The following is a 14152-nucleotide window of genomic DNA, read 5'->3' as shown; positions in this document are numbered from 1 at the left end:
GATTTGAAGTTAATATGATATGTATAAGCTCTTTTCTCCTTTCTTGGCTTGATTTGAAAGAAATTAAACTTCAGCCTTGGAGAGATCGACGACAGGTTGGTGCAGGATTCAAGTCTGACCTGTGGACCCTGAAAATCCAGGCAGGCTGTCGGGAACCGCTTTGGGAAATTCCTCTGGATCCTCGCCTGCAAGCTTACTACTGTTACTGATGACTGGCCCCTACGGCGACTACTCGCAGCCAGTTGATGGGCTTGAACCGTGTATCATACTTGAATTGAGGTCCACAGCAAACGGTTCTTAATTCTGATCGAATTAACTGCCACTGACTTGGAGGCCTGAAGAAGTCAATTTGGTTACATTCAGTATGGAGTCTCTTGTTGAGTCATGAAGACTCATCTCGAGTCTTCCTGCACGTAATATCAGAATCAGGCAGCAGGATTTTCACTCGGCATTTATTATCAGTGTGAACCTACAACATGTGAAGGGACGGAAAGCGGTTTCTTGCTATTACATTGTGCTATGATGGACCATTCGCACGACGCCTCCTTCTTCGAGGCTGTCTTGTGCCCAGCCGTCATCTTAGCCCTGACCATCCCGCATATTCGCCACGTCTTCAAGCAGCTTTCAATCACAGATAGGCAAAGGTATAGCCTCGTAAGTGGCTATGAAGACGAAGATGGAATAGCAACGAATCAGTCGGAGAAAGGAACCTCGGATATTATCCAGAAGGTTATTCTATCCATCACGGCAGTTGTTGCAGTGTTGACTGCACTGTTGTCATCCCTAAATGTGACTGGTCATAATGGCTCACCACGAGAGATAGAGCAATGGCTACAGTTCTCCGCTTGGGTACGATGAACTCTTACCATATCTATATTCCCATATTAACACTCCCAGGTCCTGCTGCTAGTTCAAGAATGTATTATCATCTCCCGCACCTTACCCCAGGAGAAGTACAACCTAGGGATCTGGAGCGCCATTTCAGCTCTTCTGCTCAGCATCGCAGGAGTATTTCTGGATGGTTTGTGGACCAACCCGAATGCATCAGGGCCGAGAGTTTCCTTAGCTGCTGTCAAATTTGCTGCGGGAATAATCCTATCTTTCACCAACGTTTCTTTTTCTCGTCGACCAGAAGTATATTTAGGGTGCAAGCCAGTCGATCGTCAACGCACCGTTTCCTTCCTAAGCAGATACACATTCTCGTGGCCAGTGCCGATTCTGTCGAAAGCCGCGCGGAACAAACAGCTGGAACCCGAAGATCTCCCTGCAATCGGCTATGGGGTGCGTACACAAACCTTGTATGGTCGTTGGCTATCTTGCACTCACCCCAAGATATGGAGAAAATTATTAAGTATTCACCGTACAGCCTGGATTGCGCAAGTCGCCGTCCAACTGCTGACTGCTGTGGCACATTTCCTCCCTCAAGCCTTGTTGTTTCTTACCCTTCGTTTGCTTGAAGAGCGTGATGCTCACGCAGATAATCAGAAACAACTGTGGATTACAACGGTCGGTCTCGGTGGATCCCTTTTCATATCATCTTGGCTGGAGTCATTGCTGCAATGGGTGGTATCTATGGAGCTGGAACTGCCAATTCGAGAGCAGCTATCTGCAGCTATTTTCAGCAAGGCACTTAGGATAAAGGAAGTTGTGAATGTGAACTCACATGATTGCTCCGAGAGCAAAGCATCATCCGGCGAATGCAGTGATGATGAAGACGACGATGACGACGACGGCGAGGTTGGCCCACCAAAAACGAAACAATCCATGACGAACCTTCTAGGGGTCGATGCTGTGACAATTGCAACTTTTGTAAAATTCAGCCATACCCTCCTAGATGCCATTATCCAATTCACTCTTGCTATCGCCTTTCTTACAAACCTTCTGGGCTGGATGCCGGTTCTGTGGGCTTGCACGGTTCCAGCGATATTGAGCCCGGTGAATTATGTTCTGGCCCAACAATACAGCAAAGCAGAGGATGCGCTCATGACAGCAAGCGATCGAAGGATGGCTGTCATATCCGAGATGCTACAGGGCATTCGCCAGATTAAATTTGATGCCCAAGAAGATCAATGGAGCAGAAAGGTGCAGACTCTACGCTCCAACGAGATTAAGAGACAAGGACGGGTTTTCCAGTTCGACCTCGCACTGATAGCCGTATGGTCTTGTGGTCCCATTTGCATGAGCTTGATTGCACTAGCAACGTATTTCATGGTCAACAAGAGTCTATCTCCCTCCATTGCCTTCACTGCCCTCTCTATCTTTCAAAGCTTGTCAGCTACACTTTCCAATTTCCCAGAAACAATCAGTGACTTAATGAATGCCAAGGTGGCCGCGCGACGCATTGAGCAATACCTTGACTTACCGGAACACAACAGCTGCCACAGAGATGGTGAAGCAATCTCCTTTTCGCAGACAACGATCTCCTGGCCTTGTAACACTATGGAAGAGGAAAACAGTGATTTTAAGATGCGCAATATCAGTTTGCAATTCCCTTGTGGAGAGCTCACCGTGATCTCTGGTCCAGCAGGTGCTGGGAAGAGCTTACTGCTGTTGGCGACGATCGGCGAGGCAGATCTGCTTGAAGGTCAGATCTTCTTTCCACAGAGACAATCACCACTTGCCTATAATGGGCCGAGCAACGAATGGACAATCGATACATCAATTGCGTTCGTTCCGCAGAATCCTTGGATCGAAAATGGAACTGTTCGGGAAAACATCCTGTTCGGCCTCCCACTGAATCCGGAACGGTATCACGATGTTCTGCACGCATGTTGTCTTGAAGATGACTTGAATTCTATGCAAGATGGCGACCAAACTGATCTTGGTGCTAACGGCGTCAATCTAAGCGGCGGCCAAAAATGGCGTGTTGCTCTAGCCAGAGCTCTTTATAGTCCTGCCGGAGTCCTTGTCCTTGATGATATTTTCAGCGCGGTGGATGCTCGCGTCGGCCACCATCTCTTCGAGAAAGCTTTAACAGGAAACTTAGCAAAAGGAAGAACGCGGATCGTGGCTACACATCATATTACTCTGTGTTGGAGTGAGATGAAGTATTACGTAGTACTTGAGAATGGGCGTGTTTCTTTTGCTGGCAAGCCTGAGAATTACTGCCCTGACTTAAGTTCTAGTAACGCTGACTCTAACCAACGTATCGATAATGCTGACTCTGCTGCGCAGCAGGGTCATATACCAGTCCCTGTGTTTAATAGCCTGACCGCACCGCAGCAGAATCCATCTGAAGGGGATATTAAGGGCAAGGCTTTCTACGAGGCTGAGACACGAGCGACAGGCGCTGTGAAGCTGTCAATTTATAGCATATATATGCAGGCTTGCGGCGGCTACCTGTATTGGATTCCAATTGCGCTTAGTTTCGGATTTACCCTTGTCGCGGAATTGGCAATACCATATTGGGTGTCTGTTTGGACAAGAGATCTTGCGAACACACAGCCTGATATCGAAGTGAGCATTCAGTCGGTCTCGGACGGCCTTTCTGCGCGTTCAGATCGACAGTCCGCTGGTAACCGTCTCTGGCTTTACCTAGGCGTGTACATCGGTCTTTTCCTTATGTCAATCTTGACTGAGATTCTTCGCTACCAGCTCGTCTTTATGGCATCGATTCGAGGGTCGCTTGCTATTTTCGAAATGTTTTTGCTCAGAGTCTTACACGCCCCTCTGACCTTTTTGGACACAACACCTGTGGGTCAGATCCTCAACCGCTTCAGTGCCGACTTCAGCACGCTAGATTCTGATCTGGCACTGGATCTGCCCAATATGCTCCATGGTGTTTTAATGCTTCTTAGTGTTATTATCGCAGCACTGTTTATCTCGCCGCTTATGGTGGGCTTTGGATTCATCTCACTCTTTCTGTCTTGGTATATCGCCTCGCTGTATGTCACAGCGGCTAGAGATGCTAAAAGAATAGAGAGCAATGCCAGGTCTCCTATTTTCGAGCAGTTCGGATCCATCATTGACGGTCTAGTGACGATCAGAGCTTTTGATAAAGTTGGTCAATATATGCATCGCATGTATAATACGATGGACGCGCATTGCCAGGCTCTCTGGCATCTGCGCCTCTTCAACTGTTGGATGATGTTCCGGCTGAACATGATCGGGGCTTTGGTCAGTTTGCCCTTAGTCTCTAGTTGCACCGTACAGGTTGAGTACTAACATGCATTTCCTAATCTAGTATGTAACCATGACAGCAGCGCTGATCGCAACCATTAGGGGCGTCGATGCGTCCGTGGCAGGGTTTGCTCTCAGTTTCGCTTTACAGATGTCTGAGGTCGTCGCTTGGGTACTGTCGGAGTACGCCGAGATCGAGCTGGACTTCAATGCCGTCGAACGTATTGTTGAATACACCCAGATCGAGAGTGAGCACCAAGATGGCATGGATGCTCCAGCTGGATGGCCGAAAAAAGGCGAGATTGAGGCAAATGACCTTGTCGTTGGATACGCACCAGAATTGCCACCGGTTCTACGGGGGCTGAGCTTCTTAATAAAATCTAACGAGCACATCGGCATCGTCGGACGTACTGGTTCTGGCAAATCGTCATTGACACTCGCACTTCTGCGCTTCCTCGAGGCACGGTCCGGATCTTTACACATTGATGGAATGGATATCTCTAAAATGAGACTCCGCGCCCTCCGTTCGCAGATAGCCATTATCCCACAGGACCCCGTTATCTTCTCGGGAACTCTTCGATCAGTCCTCGATCCGTTTGACCAATACACAGACTCTGAGCTCCTTGCCGCTTTAGCGAAAGTCCATCTCAGATCCTCTACGAACGATGGGCAGAGCTCAGAGCTAGAAGGAAGAGATGAAGATTGTAATAACGCCGCCTTATCTCTTTCCTCGCCAATCTCCGAGCGAGGCAAGAACTTGTCCCAGGGCCAACGTCAATTAGTGTGTCTAGCTCAGGCCTTGCTATCCCGCCCGAAGATCCTCATAATGGACGAGGCGACTTCTTCCATTGATATGAGCACGGATGCGCTGATCCAGCAGACTATTCGTCAAGAATTCTGTGACTCTACTCTCATGGTCATTGCCCACCGACTGTCTACTGTCGTGGACTTTGACCGGATCATGGTCTTAGGAGAGGGGAGGATAGCCGAGTTTGATACACCGGCTGCTTTACTGAGAAATGAAGGGGGCCCGTTCTGGACCTTAGTCGACAAGAGCGGGGAGAGAGATTCTTTGCGTCGCAGTATTCTACAAGGTGAGAGTCAAGTATAATCGGATGTTTGTGAGCTGATTTTGCATCCGTCAAATATCTTGTCCCCATGTTTGAAGATTTATGTATATTTTTTCCCCCAAGTAACTTCGTAGATTGTAATGCTTTCCACTGTGAGAGAGTATCCCATGGAGCCCAATAAAAGGCATTTATTTTGTTTCATGTTATTTATTTATTTTGTTTATTATTAATACGTACTACTACTACTACTACTACTACTACTAATGATATTATTATTCAAAGTCCGTGATAATCTAGACCCCAATCCGGTGCGATCACTGGCAGTGAGATGGCTGGTCTGCCGTATATTGGTACCCACGGGGAAAGTATCCAGAAGGTTAGGTAAATTAATACCATGTGCCAAAAGGGAATAGTTGAAGATCATGAAAATTGTAGATGTTCTGAGTCATGTCATATTCAGGAGGCGATATTCAAGGCGATCGACATGGATGATGCTGTTTTTGGCCCGCTAGATGCCGGGTCAGTGAACAGAAATGCAGTGGCTGACAGAAAGGTCCAGTCAGAAGAGATGTAAATGCCGATGGGCGGAAGGAAATGGGTTGGAGCATTAGCCGGGACGAGCGAGCTAATGAAGATCATGCGGCATGAGACTGGTATTGAATACTGTGTAAGTATTACTATTGTATAAGTTGTTGTAAGGGTTCATAAATTACGGTCGGAGGAGATCGGAAGGTATACCATAGAAAGTATGGATGGGAACTTGTCATATCAATTTGAATCGTTGGTTCCAGACCTAAATGAAGTCAGATGCGCAGTGTGACGTATTTTTAAAAATTTCCACTTTTTCTTTCCCCTTGGGCCTTTTTTCCTTTTCCTTTTTCGTTTTTTTCTTCCGTTCCGCCTTTGATGAACACTAGAACTTGACTTTTCGAGAAATACAACCTTTCAAGTCTTTTAGTATCAACCCATTTAGTAAAAGATAGAAGAATAGCGATTATTTATAATTCTTACTCAAGACAAAAGCAATAGCATGAAATAAGTTTCAGCCGTCCAAGAGTGCTCGTGCGTCGCGTAGATCACGCGAGTCCATACCCTGTGGGAGGCCCTCGGGAATCCTCTAGAGCTTTTCATCCAATCCAACCCTTTTTTTCTTCGCTTTTTCCCTTCACTTCCGGCTTATCATCGCTAACACCTGCTCCCCTCTCCACCACTTCTCTCCGACTTCGCCTCTCTCTCCTCTTCTCTCCCTCTCTCCCCTTTCTCCCCATGTTATCGATTACCTTTTAATTTCTTTTGTATATTATCCTTCCCTTTGGACGCTGTGGGTCTTCCTGTGTCAACCCAGCCTTTCTCAATGATCGGATATGGCGTTCAACTTCAACTGGTCGCCACTGATGGCGGACGCGAGTTTCTATACTCGCGCTCAAGATCTCTTAACTGCCGCTTTGAATAAATCGCCGAAACCCCCGATCATCGTCGACGATATCATCGTAACCGAGCTGAACTTGGGTTCCATCCCGCCAGATCTGGAAATATTAGAGATTGGTGATTTGGCGGAGGATCGATTTCGAGGCATCTTCAAGATGTCCTACACTGGCGATGCCTTCCTGACTCTGAAAACGCGCGTTCAGGCAAACCCTCTCAATACCTATCTTCTCACACGACCCTCTTTTGCGTCGCCGCTACCGTTGGCTGCAGCGTAAGTTAATGCTTCGATCGCACTCCCTGGCCGATGTCGCTCACCAGTCATGCTTGATGATCTAGAACTCCCCTCACAATTCCCCTTCAAATTACACTATCCGATTTTAAGTTGTCCGGCTTTGTGATTCTCGTCTTCTCGAAACAGAAAGGAATTACCGTGGTTTTTCGAAATGATCCGCTTGAATCGCTCAAAGTTTCATCTACGTTTGATTCTATCCCGTTCGTCCGCGACTTCTTGCAAAGGGAAATCGAGGCTCAACTGCGTATCTTGTTCATGGACGAACTGCCCGCCATCATCCATCGACTATCTCTGCGACTGTGGGTTCCTGAGTACAGGGCGGGCGAGGACATACCAGCTCAGCCGGAGCAAACGGCGGGTGAAGGTCCTGGTCAAGATCCGCTGGCAAGCCCTCCTCAGGATCCAGTAGACTCATTGGGCAATGCTTTGGATGAATCGGAAATCGCGTCCCTCTCATTGGATTCCTCCGTCGAAGCGCATTCCCTGTTTTCACAGAAGAACCTCCTCCGGCTGGCTGCACTTACGGATTCTCAACGAACGCTATCTCTTTTCACTCCCTCCATCCAGGAAGTAGTTTATCGGGCATGGACTTCGCCTTCTGAACAAGGGGACCCGAACGGCAATGCTACGTCTCCGTTGAGCCCCATGCTCTCCAGGACCCATTCTCAGGTTGGCAGCATGTCGTCCTTCCAGGATAGCGCCAGCATCGTGTCGTCCCAGAGTCGATCGTCAGCTTCGACACATACGTTTAGTGGCTACGGTTTGAACTTGGGAGCTGGTCGCCATTCGAAAGCACATTCAAGGAAGCGCAAGAAGCGCGTGGTGGATCTACGACGTCCGAAGGCTGCGGATGATACGGCGAGTGTGAGCGACGAAAGTGCATACACAGAGACGGCTAGCAACCCCTCCGTATGCTCGGCACCCCTGCCCGTGGTCAACGAACAGCCTGACCCCATCACGCCACCCTTGTCTCCGGAAAGCGATTTCCGCCTTCCTGCAATTCCCGAACGGCGTCGCGCCAGTCTGTCGCGGCCCGTACCTCGTCGCGATATCGCCACAGAGATGCTCCGCGAAACCGGAGGGCCGTCTGCGGAGCCTCTTCGATACCGCCCTGAATCCGGAGATGTGGATGCGACACCCCGAGGCAGTATCCGCGCTCACGTTACCGCCCGACGTGACAATGAGAAACAGGAGACTGGTCCCTCACGCCAGCTGCCTTCGACCATCCTTCCATTCACCGAGGAGAAGTCCAGCCCCAGCACCGTTGATCAAGCCCTGGTTGAGCGGCTAGCAGGAGAAATTGCTCGTCGCATGCGGGACGAGAAACTGATGCCCACCAGCTCTTGTGGTGGTGCGTTCTGGGGCCGTCCTGACCATGAAGAATATCCCCCACCAGCCTATGGCCAGTGAGCCATATACACTCAAGCGCTTCTTGATTGCATTCAAGAGTTCCTCACATTCATTCCACTTTCCTTTGTTCCCCAGCGAGTCTGGCGGTATTAATGACTGATACGATATAACTTTTAATTTGGCAGCCTGACTTGTACTTTTTGTCTTTTTTTTATATATTGTCTTTGTTTTACTCTCTTTGGAGCGAGTTTAGATAGTTTGTTTGTACCAAAAGTGCTGGCGTTCCTGTTATTTTTGTGAGTTACCTATCTGCTTGTCTGTGCAGGATACCACTTCGCTCTTTCTGTATTGTGTATTCTATATGTGGGTTTGGACCGGATCTGGGTAAGTATATGGATTGGGAAGTGGATCAAAAGAGTTATCTGGCTTTTATTTCTTGGTTTTTCTTGAGTTTGAGTATATTGCATCTGCACAGAATGTTTCCATTGACTCGGCAGTTTTGATTGAATGGGAATTTGCACCCGAGACTGAGATATGAGCTCATTACCTGATCCGTAACGTAAGACTAGGCTAGATTGGGGGCATCGTTGGCCTTATCTCTCAGGTTTGGCGGGCAAGAAATTATGTCAAAATGCCCAGACTTCGGCTCCACAGACTAAGTGAACTTTCGCCCCGATCGCTTTTGCGACGAACGTCAATTCGAGCCGACAACCTTCCCGTTCCCTTTCCTCCTCCTTCTCTGCCACGTCGCCATCTTCTTGACAGCCCGAACTCGCCAGTGCTCACATTTCTCCCTTCCTTCCACATCATGGCGGGCATGTTCAAGAACATGTTTGGCGGCTCCCAGCCGTCGGGGTCAGTAAAGGTTGAGGATGGTAAGTCTAGATGTAATTGAATTGAATTGGGGTATCGATTGCCCCTTTTGGGGTTGTACCTCTGACTGACCGTTGTCGTTATGACCACCAGACTTTGCGGACTTTGTGAAAGCACCAGAGCCTTCTCCTGCCTCGATCATAGCAGCTGTCTCCTCTGGTGTTCCTGCGTCGAGTACCCCGGGTGTCAGCGCCGTTCCGTATACGAAATGGTACCGAGTCTGGGAGCGGACATCCCCCAAAGACTTCCTCCAAGAGGCAATGGTCATGCCGTTCATCCTTCTGATTGTGGTCTTCCACCTCTGGGGCACGCGGAAGAACCGTCGCAAGGCTCGGGAATGGGCCCAAGCTCATGCACCCTCTCTCCAGAACGAGTTCGCGGTCGTCGGTTTCAATGGTATCCAAAGGTCTGAGGATGAGGCCGCCGAGGTGCTGTCCTCCCCTGATTCGATCATAAAGGAGAAGTCTGCTCAGGAATTCGTCTCCTACGCCACTGGCCGCCAGAACGTGGCCTTTGTTGACGTCGCCATCAAGTTGCCTAAGCGCTACAACCCGATCACGTACTGGATGGATGTTGTTTTCGGTTTCTTGTTTGAGAGCTGGACTAGTCCCACGGAGACCTACGAGGCGATTGCGTACACTTTCGATGGCAAGGAGAAGGATGTCGTCCCGGTCCCGGCTAAGGACACCTCTTCTCTCAAGGTAAACAACTCGACCTACGATGGATTTATCTGGGCCATTGTGCACAAGAACTACATGCGTCAGTTCCGTCAGGACCGCTACGATGCTTCTATGACTTTCACCAAGGAGAACCCGAAGCTCCCACCTTGGGTAACCGTCATGACGGAAAGTGCCGAGATCACCGAGACGCTGCTTACCCCGGAATTGATCCAGGCTGTTGAGAAGGCCGGCGATGATTTCAAGTATCTTATTGTCACTGACCAGCCTGTTGATAAGCCTCAAAAGTGAGTTCCTTGAAAGAACATCCTTGCGATCTATCTAACCTTTTCCAATAGGATCGAGGAGACTGTCCCCCGCAAACGTGTTCATATCTGCTTGTCCCTGCCCTCATCCACTTCCGGCTACGCTTCTTCCCTTCCACTATTCAACCAATTCCTCCGTTTCGCTGACAGGCTCGTCGCCGTGGCTCACTTCCGCGCCGAGGTGATGCGCAAGGTCCGCCACGCACGTGAGGAGGAGACCAAGAAGCTCCGTCGTGCGGACGAGGAGGAGAAGGCCGAGGAAAGGAAGCTGGCAGCTGAAAAGATTAAGAAGGAGGAGCGGGAACGCATTCTGCGTGGCATGAACGCTGAGGAGCAGCGAAAGTTCCTTGAGCGTGAGCGTGAGCGGGGCCAGAAGCGGTCCATGAAGAAGTACAGCAAGAGAGGGTAATCTCCCACGGCGAGAGATCGGGAAGGAGGGGGAAATAATTGGAGAAAAGTGATTGGATCTCCGTTGCCATAGTTTCATATCTTCGTGTACCATGTATTCGTACTTAATTCTTATAAGGTGCTGAGAGATGAAGGAAATTGGACGTTAATAGCTTTATTGTGATGATACAGCCTTGCATGATACCATTTTCCGAGTTCTCCATCTCCAGATTGACAGCGCCCCGTGTGCTGATTCTCAACCTTTTACCATTTGAGCACAGGGATGAGGCCAGCCAGAGCGAAAGGGATACTGCTTGCAAGACGCCACACAGACTTCGACTGTCAGACTGTCCAGGAACAGTATGATTCTCTGGCGTAACCGGGAATCCCTTTCCGTGTCTATCAGGTGGTTTATACCTTCCTTGCGACGTACCCCTGCTGACTCGAGTGTCTAAGAATAATCTTTAGGTAGCTTTGAGGCACTGGGCAACCCATGGGGATGTGCCCCTTCCACGTTGGGTTTCAATAGCGTGCTATTTGACTTCAGCAATAAGATGACGGCCAACACACCAACTGCTTCGCAGAACCTGTGCTTGGATGTTGCGGGATTTGAGAGTCGCCGAATACCTTCTTTCTTCCTTTCTTTGTTTATTTTCTATAAATACGTATATCCTCGTAGCCAATGGGTTATTCGAAATTTGAGTGTTGGGTCAAAGCGAGGATCTAACGACAGGGATATTAGGGTTATATAAACAAGGGTTCGGGTCACTCGTTCTGGCTGCTGCTCCAGCCACCCAGCTCTCCTTGCATTCAAAATATACGTACCGGAAGATTATGACCACCTACAGCTGCTGATCGATATGAAAGCTCAATCTCCGAACCGTGACCAATGGGGTGGTCGCCTGGTGCATCTAGAGCTATCATGTGAAGTCAATGCTCACACTATATCAGGTCGGGTTCCCTCTGGAGAGATAAGTACTGGGATATATCGAATATTTGCTTCTACGAGCTGGTCCTTTTTAATGGCAATGTGTAACCTCGTCTAGAGCGCTACGGGGATATTCACAGTTGTTTTTAATGTTTGGATATCATGAGTCTTTGCTTGGTCCCAGATGAATTAGACTATTTAAGCAGCATCGACTGACTGCTTTCCTGCCTCTTCTTGCACAACAATCACTTGCCTTCACTTCGTATATATCTTTTTCTCTCTCATCTTTCGCTGTTCACTTTACACTACTGTTCCCCGGGACATTGCCGTGATCGCTCTTACTATACACTCCATTTATACCGAGTCCGTCTTAAACGCACATATATACAATATGTATAAATTCTTCACTCTTTCACTTCTTATGACTCTAACCCCCAATGTCCTGTCCGCACCTTTGGGTAATGCGATCACCACCGTCCCTACCGGGCAGATCATCAGGAGCTGCACCACTCCGAATACTATTGCCCTGACCTTCGACGACGGTCCCTCCGGCTACACGCCGCAATTGCTTGACCTGCTGCAGGAATACGGAGCTAAGGCCACCTTTTTCATGATCGGTGAGGGCAGCCAGGCATATCCCGATACCATCAGGCGCATGAGGAGCGAAGGCCACCAGGTCGGATCACACACGTACGTAAACCCCCAAACATGAGCGCCCAGGCTTTTTGTTCCGAAGAGAACTGACCCCTGCAGGTTGGAGCATGCCAGCCTCCCATCCCTGAGCTACGAGCAAATCGTGCAACAGATGACGAAGCTCGAGGACATTCTGCAGTCTGCCATGGGCGATATCCCCACCTACATGCGGCCACCGTATTTCGAAGTCAACGAACAAGTGCTTGCGGCTATGAATGAACTGGGCTACAAGGTTATCCAATCTAGTATCGATACTAAGGATTATGAGAATAATGATATTACGCGGATTGACCGCAGTTATGAGAAATTCGTTAATGAGTTGAATGCCGGTGGCAGCATTGTGCTGGCTCATGATATCCACGAGCAGACGGTGGTTAGTCTCGCTCGGCGGATGATGGAAGAGATCAAGGCGAGAGGGTTCAAGAGTATGTTTTTCTTTTCCTCTCTGGTGTAATAGGATAGAAAGCTAACAAACACAGTGACTACCGTCGGAGAATGCCTGGGTGAACCCGAAGCGGAGTGGTACCGTAAAGGTCGCTAGGGCTTGGACATATGATATGGTTTGAAGTTTGGATGTCCCATGTTGTTTTATCGGTATAGCGTTATAGTAGTATAGCGGTGTTCTGCAAGTTATTTTCAGACTAGCCCTGAAAATCGAATCTAAAATTAATGAAAGTTTTGAATCGGGTCCTCCTTGTCTGTAGTATAGTCCTACGTGGAATCTGAGATAAGCAAACTGCCTCCATTACTTGGCACAAAGTTAAAGACAGTCAAGAGAGCCTAGACATCTGTAGCAGTACTCTATTGGGAATCTCACGGTTCGTATCTCTATAGTAGCGGGTTACACCAGGTGGTGAACCGTGGATGATAGCAGTTCGTACTATATACTACTACTACTACTACTACTACTACTACTACTACTACTACTACTACTACTACTACTACTACTACTGAGTCCTTCTTCCATTTCCCCGATCTCGGTCCGGCCCGAACTTATTCAAGAGAAGATTTAATAAATTTAAATCCGTCCTGACTTCACCGACACGTCACCAGCCATGCACCTCTTGTCACTGTAACCATTCTCTCCAGGAAGGGAATTCTCTTCCGTACTTGAATTTTGCAACTGGGCCGGGGGAGTTTGAACTCGAACACGGTACCTGAAGATACGGGTGGCTATATCTAATACTGTACGTCCTACCACCTACGATATTCCAATCCAATACACAGGGTCTAAAAACAAGGGGGAAAAAAAACAAGGGAAAAAGAAATCAAGACATAGAATTAAAGAGTTGATTATAATTAATAGATCCAGAAATTTCCAAAGAACGGAGACAAAAGAAACACACCCAAACAAAGAAACACATACATACATACATACATACACATCCAGCTCACGAGTCACCCTCACCCTCACCGTCAACGTCAGATAGTAAAGCGGACATTTTATCTCAAGGTAACACAACAGCACCCACCATATTCATAGGCGTACATATTATAAGGCCTAACCGCAAGACAACATCTACCCAACTCAACTGGGAAGTCAGGTACCTACCTACATACCTTTTATTGATATCCAAAGAATCGGATTCAGGGTACTCACCGTCTATTTATTGTGTAGGAGTCAGTTTATACTCGGAGCAGATACCTGATCAGGTTAAATCACACCAGATCAAAATCCAAGAAGAAAGAAAGAAGAAACAAATTAGAAAAGAAGACAAGAAAACAATGTCCCTAAAAACCCACATCTCAAACTTCATCCACTCAATACGAGACCTCTTCAAGGACTGTGCGCTGTATTTACCGGCTAAGGATAGTTGGAGTGAGGAGTATAATTTTCCGTCGGCGCCTATGGCGGGGGCGGGGAGGAGACGGTGATTCTTGTTGTAATTCTTATTTTATTTCTTGGTATAAATGTTTGTGTGTGTTCCTGGCAGGACTTTTACTAATTATATATGTTGTGTATGTATATGTGTTTGTGTATAGGTTGTTGGGTCTGTGTTGAGGATTTTGTATTATTATCTTTGTGTGAT

General features: G+C 48.1%; 4 protein-coding genes across 4 annotated transcripts; all 4 read left to right on the top strand.

The window, feature by feature from the left end:
- The first annotated feature begins 237 nt into the window (after positions 1–237).
- BDV38DRAFT_254255 (putative ABC transporter) lies at positions 238–5441 on the top strand. Its single transcript, XM_032055309.1, has 3 exons — positions 238–849; positions 911–4116; positions 4184–5441. Exons 1-3 carry the CDS (start codon positions 828–830, stop codon positions 5228–5230), a joined length of 4275 nt encoding a protein of 1424 aa, XP_031910855.1. The 5' UTR covers positions 238–827; the 3' UTR covers positions 5231–5441.
- A 945-nt stretch (positions 5442–6386) lies between these two features.
- Positions 6387–8605, top strand: BDV38DRAFT_155270 (MDM34 family protein). Its single transcript, XM_032051701.1, has 2 exons — positions 6387–6888; positions 6954–8605. Exons 1-2 carry the CDS (start codon positions 6554–6556, stop codon positions 8317–8319), a joined length of 1701 nt encoding a protein of 566 aa, XP_031910854.1. The 5' UTR covers positions 6387–6553; the 3' UTR covers positions 8320–8605.
- A 462-nt stretch (positions 8606–9067) lies between these two features.
- Positions 9068–10523, top strand: BDV38DRAFT_273332 (CCDC47 family protein; the record flags this gene model as incomplete). Its single annotated transcript, XM_032057657.1, has 3 exons — positions 9068–9134; positions 9226–10096; positions 10148–10523. The coding sequence occupies 3 exons, from the start codon at positions 9068–9070 to the stop codon at positions 10521–10523; spliced, it is 1314 nt and encodes a 437-aa protein (XP_031910853.1).
- A 1014-nt stretch (positions 10524–11537) lies between these two features.
- Positions 11538–12803, top strand: BDV38DRAFT_155217 (chitin deacetylase). The gene is made up of 3 exons (XM_032051700.1): positions 11538–12119; positions 12183–12547; positions 12602–12803. The coding sequence occupies exons 1-3, from the start codon at positions 11821–11823 to the stop codon at positions 12661–12663; spliced, it is 726 nt and encodes a 241-aa protein (XP_031910852.1). The 5' UTR covers positions 11538–11820; the 3' UTR covers positions 12664–12803.
- The last annotated feature ends 1349 nt before the right edge of the window (positions 12804–14152 follow it).

Source organism: Aspergillus pseudotamarii (assembly GCF_009193445.1).
Source record: "Aspergillus pseudotamarii strain CBS 117625 unplaced genomic scaffold BDV38scaffold_50, whole genome shotgun sequence".
Taxonomy (NCBI): Eukaryota; Fungi; Ascomycota; class Eurotiomycetes; order Eurotiales; family Aspergillaceae; genus Aspergillus; species Aspergillus pseudotamarii.
Note: the sequence above shows the minus strand (reverse complement) of the source record. Positions and strands in the feature narration are given on the sequence as shown.

What these genes read in the sequence shown, in the direction of transcription:
- BDV38DRAFT_254255 (XM_032055309.1), top strand. Translation starts at nt 828, where the DNA reads ATGGCTACAGTTCTCCGCTTGG. An exon ending in GGCTACAGTTCTCCGCTTGG is followed by an intron (nt 850 to 910) that starts GTACGATGAACT and finishes TCCTGCTGCTAG; the next exon opens with TTCAAGAATGTATTATCATC. An exon ending in TGAACATGATCGGGGCTTTG is followed by an intron (nt 4,117 to 4,183) that starts GTCAGTTTGCCC and finishes TTCCTAATCTAG; the next exon opens with TATGTAACCATGACAGCAGC.
- BDV38DRAFT_155270 (XM_032051701.1), top strand. Translation starts at nt 6,554, where the DNA reads ATGGCGTTCAACTTCAACTGGTCGCCACTGATGGCGGACGCGAGTTTC. An exon ending in CCGCTACCGTTGGCTGCAGC is followed by an intron (nt 6,889 to 6,953) that starts GTAAGTTAATGC and finishes TTGATGATCTAG; the next exon opens with AACTCCCCTCACAATTCCCC.
- BDV38DRAFT_155217 (XM_032051700.1), top strand. Translation starts at nt 11,821, where the DNA reads ATGTATAAATTCTTCACTCTTTCACTTCTTATGACTCTAACCCCCAAT. An exon ending in CACCAGGTCGGATCACACAC is followed by an intron (nt 12,120 to 12,182) that starts GTACGTAAACCC and finishes TGACCCCTGCAG; the next exon opens with GTTGGAGCATGCCAGCCTCC. An exon ending in CAAGGCGAGAGGGTTCAAGA is followed by an intron (nt 12,548 to 12,601) that starts GTATGTTTTTCT and finishes TAACAAACACAG; the next exon opens with TGACTACCGTCGGAGAATGC.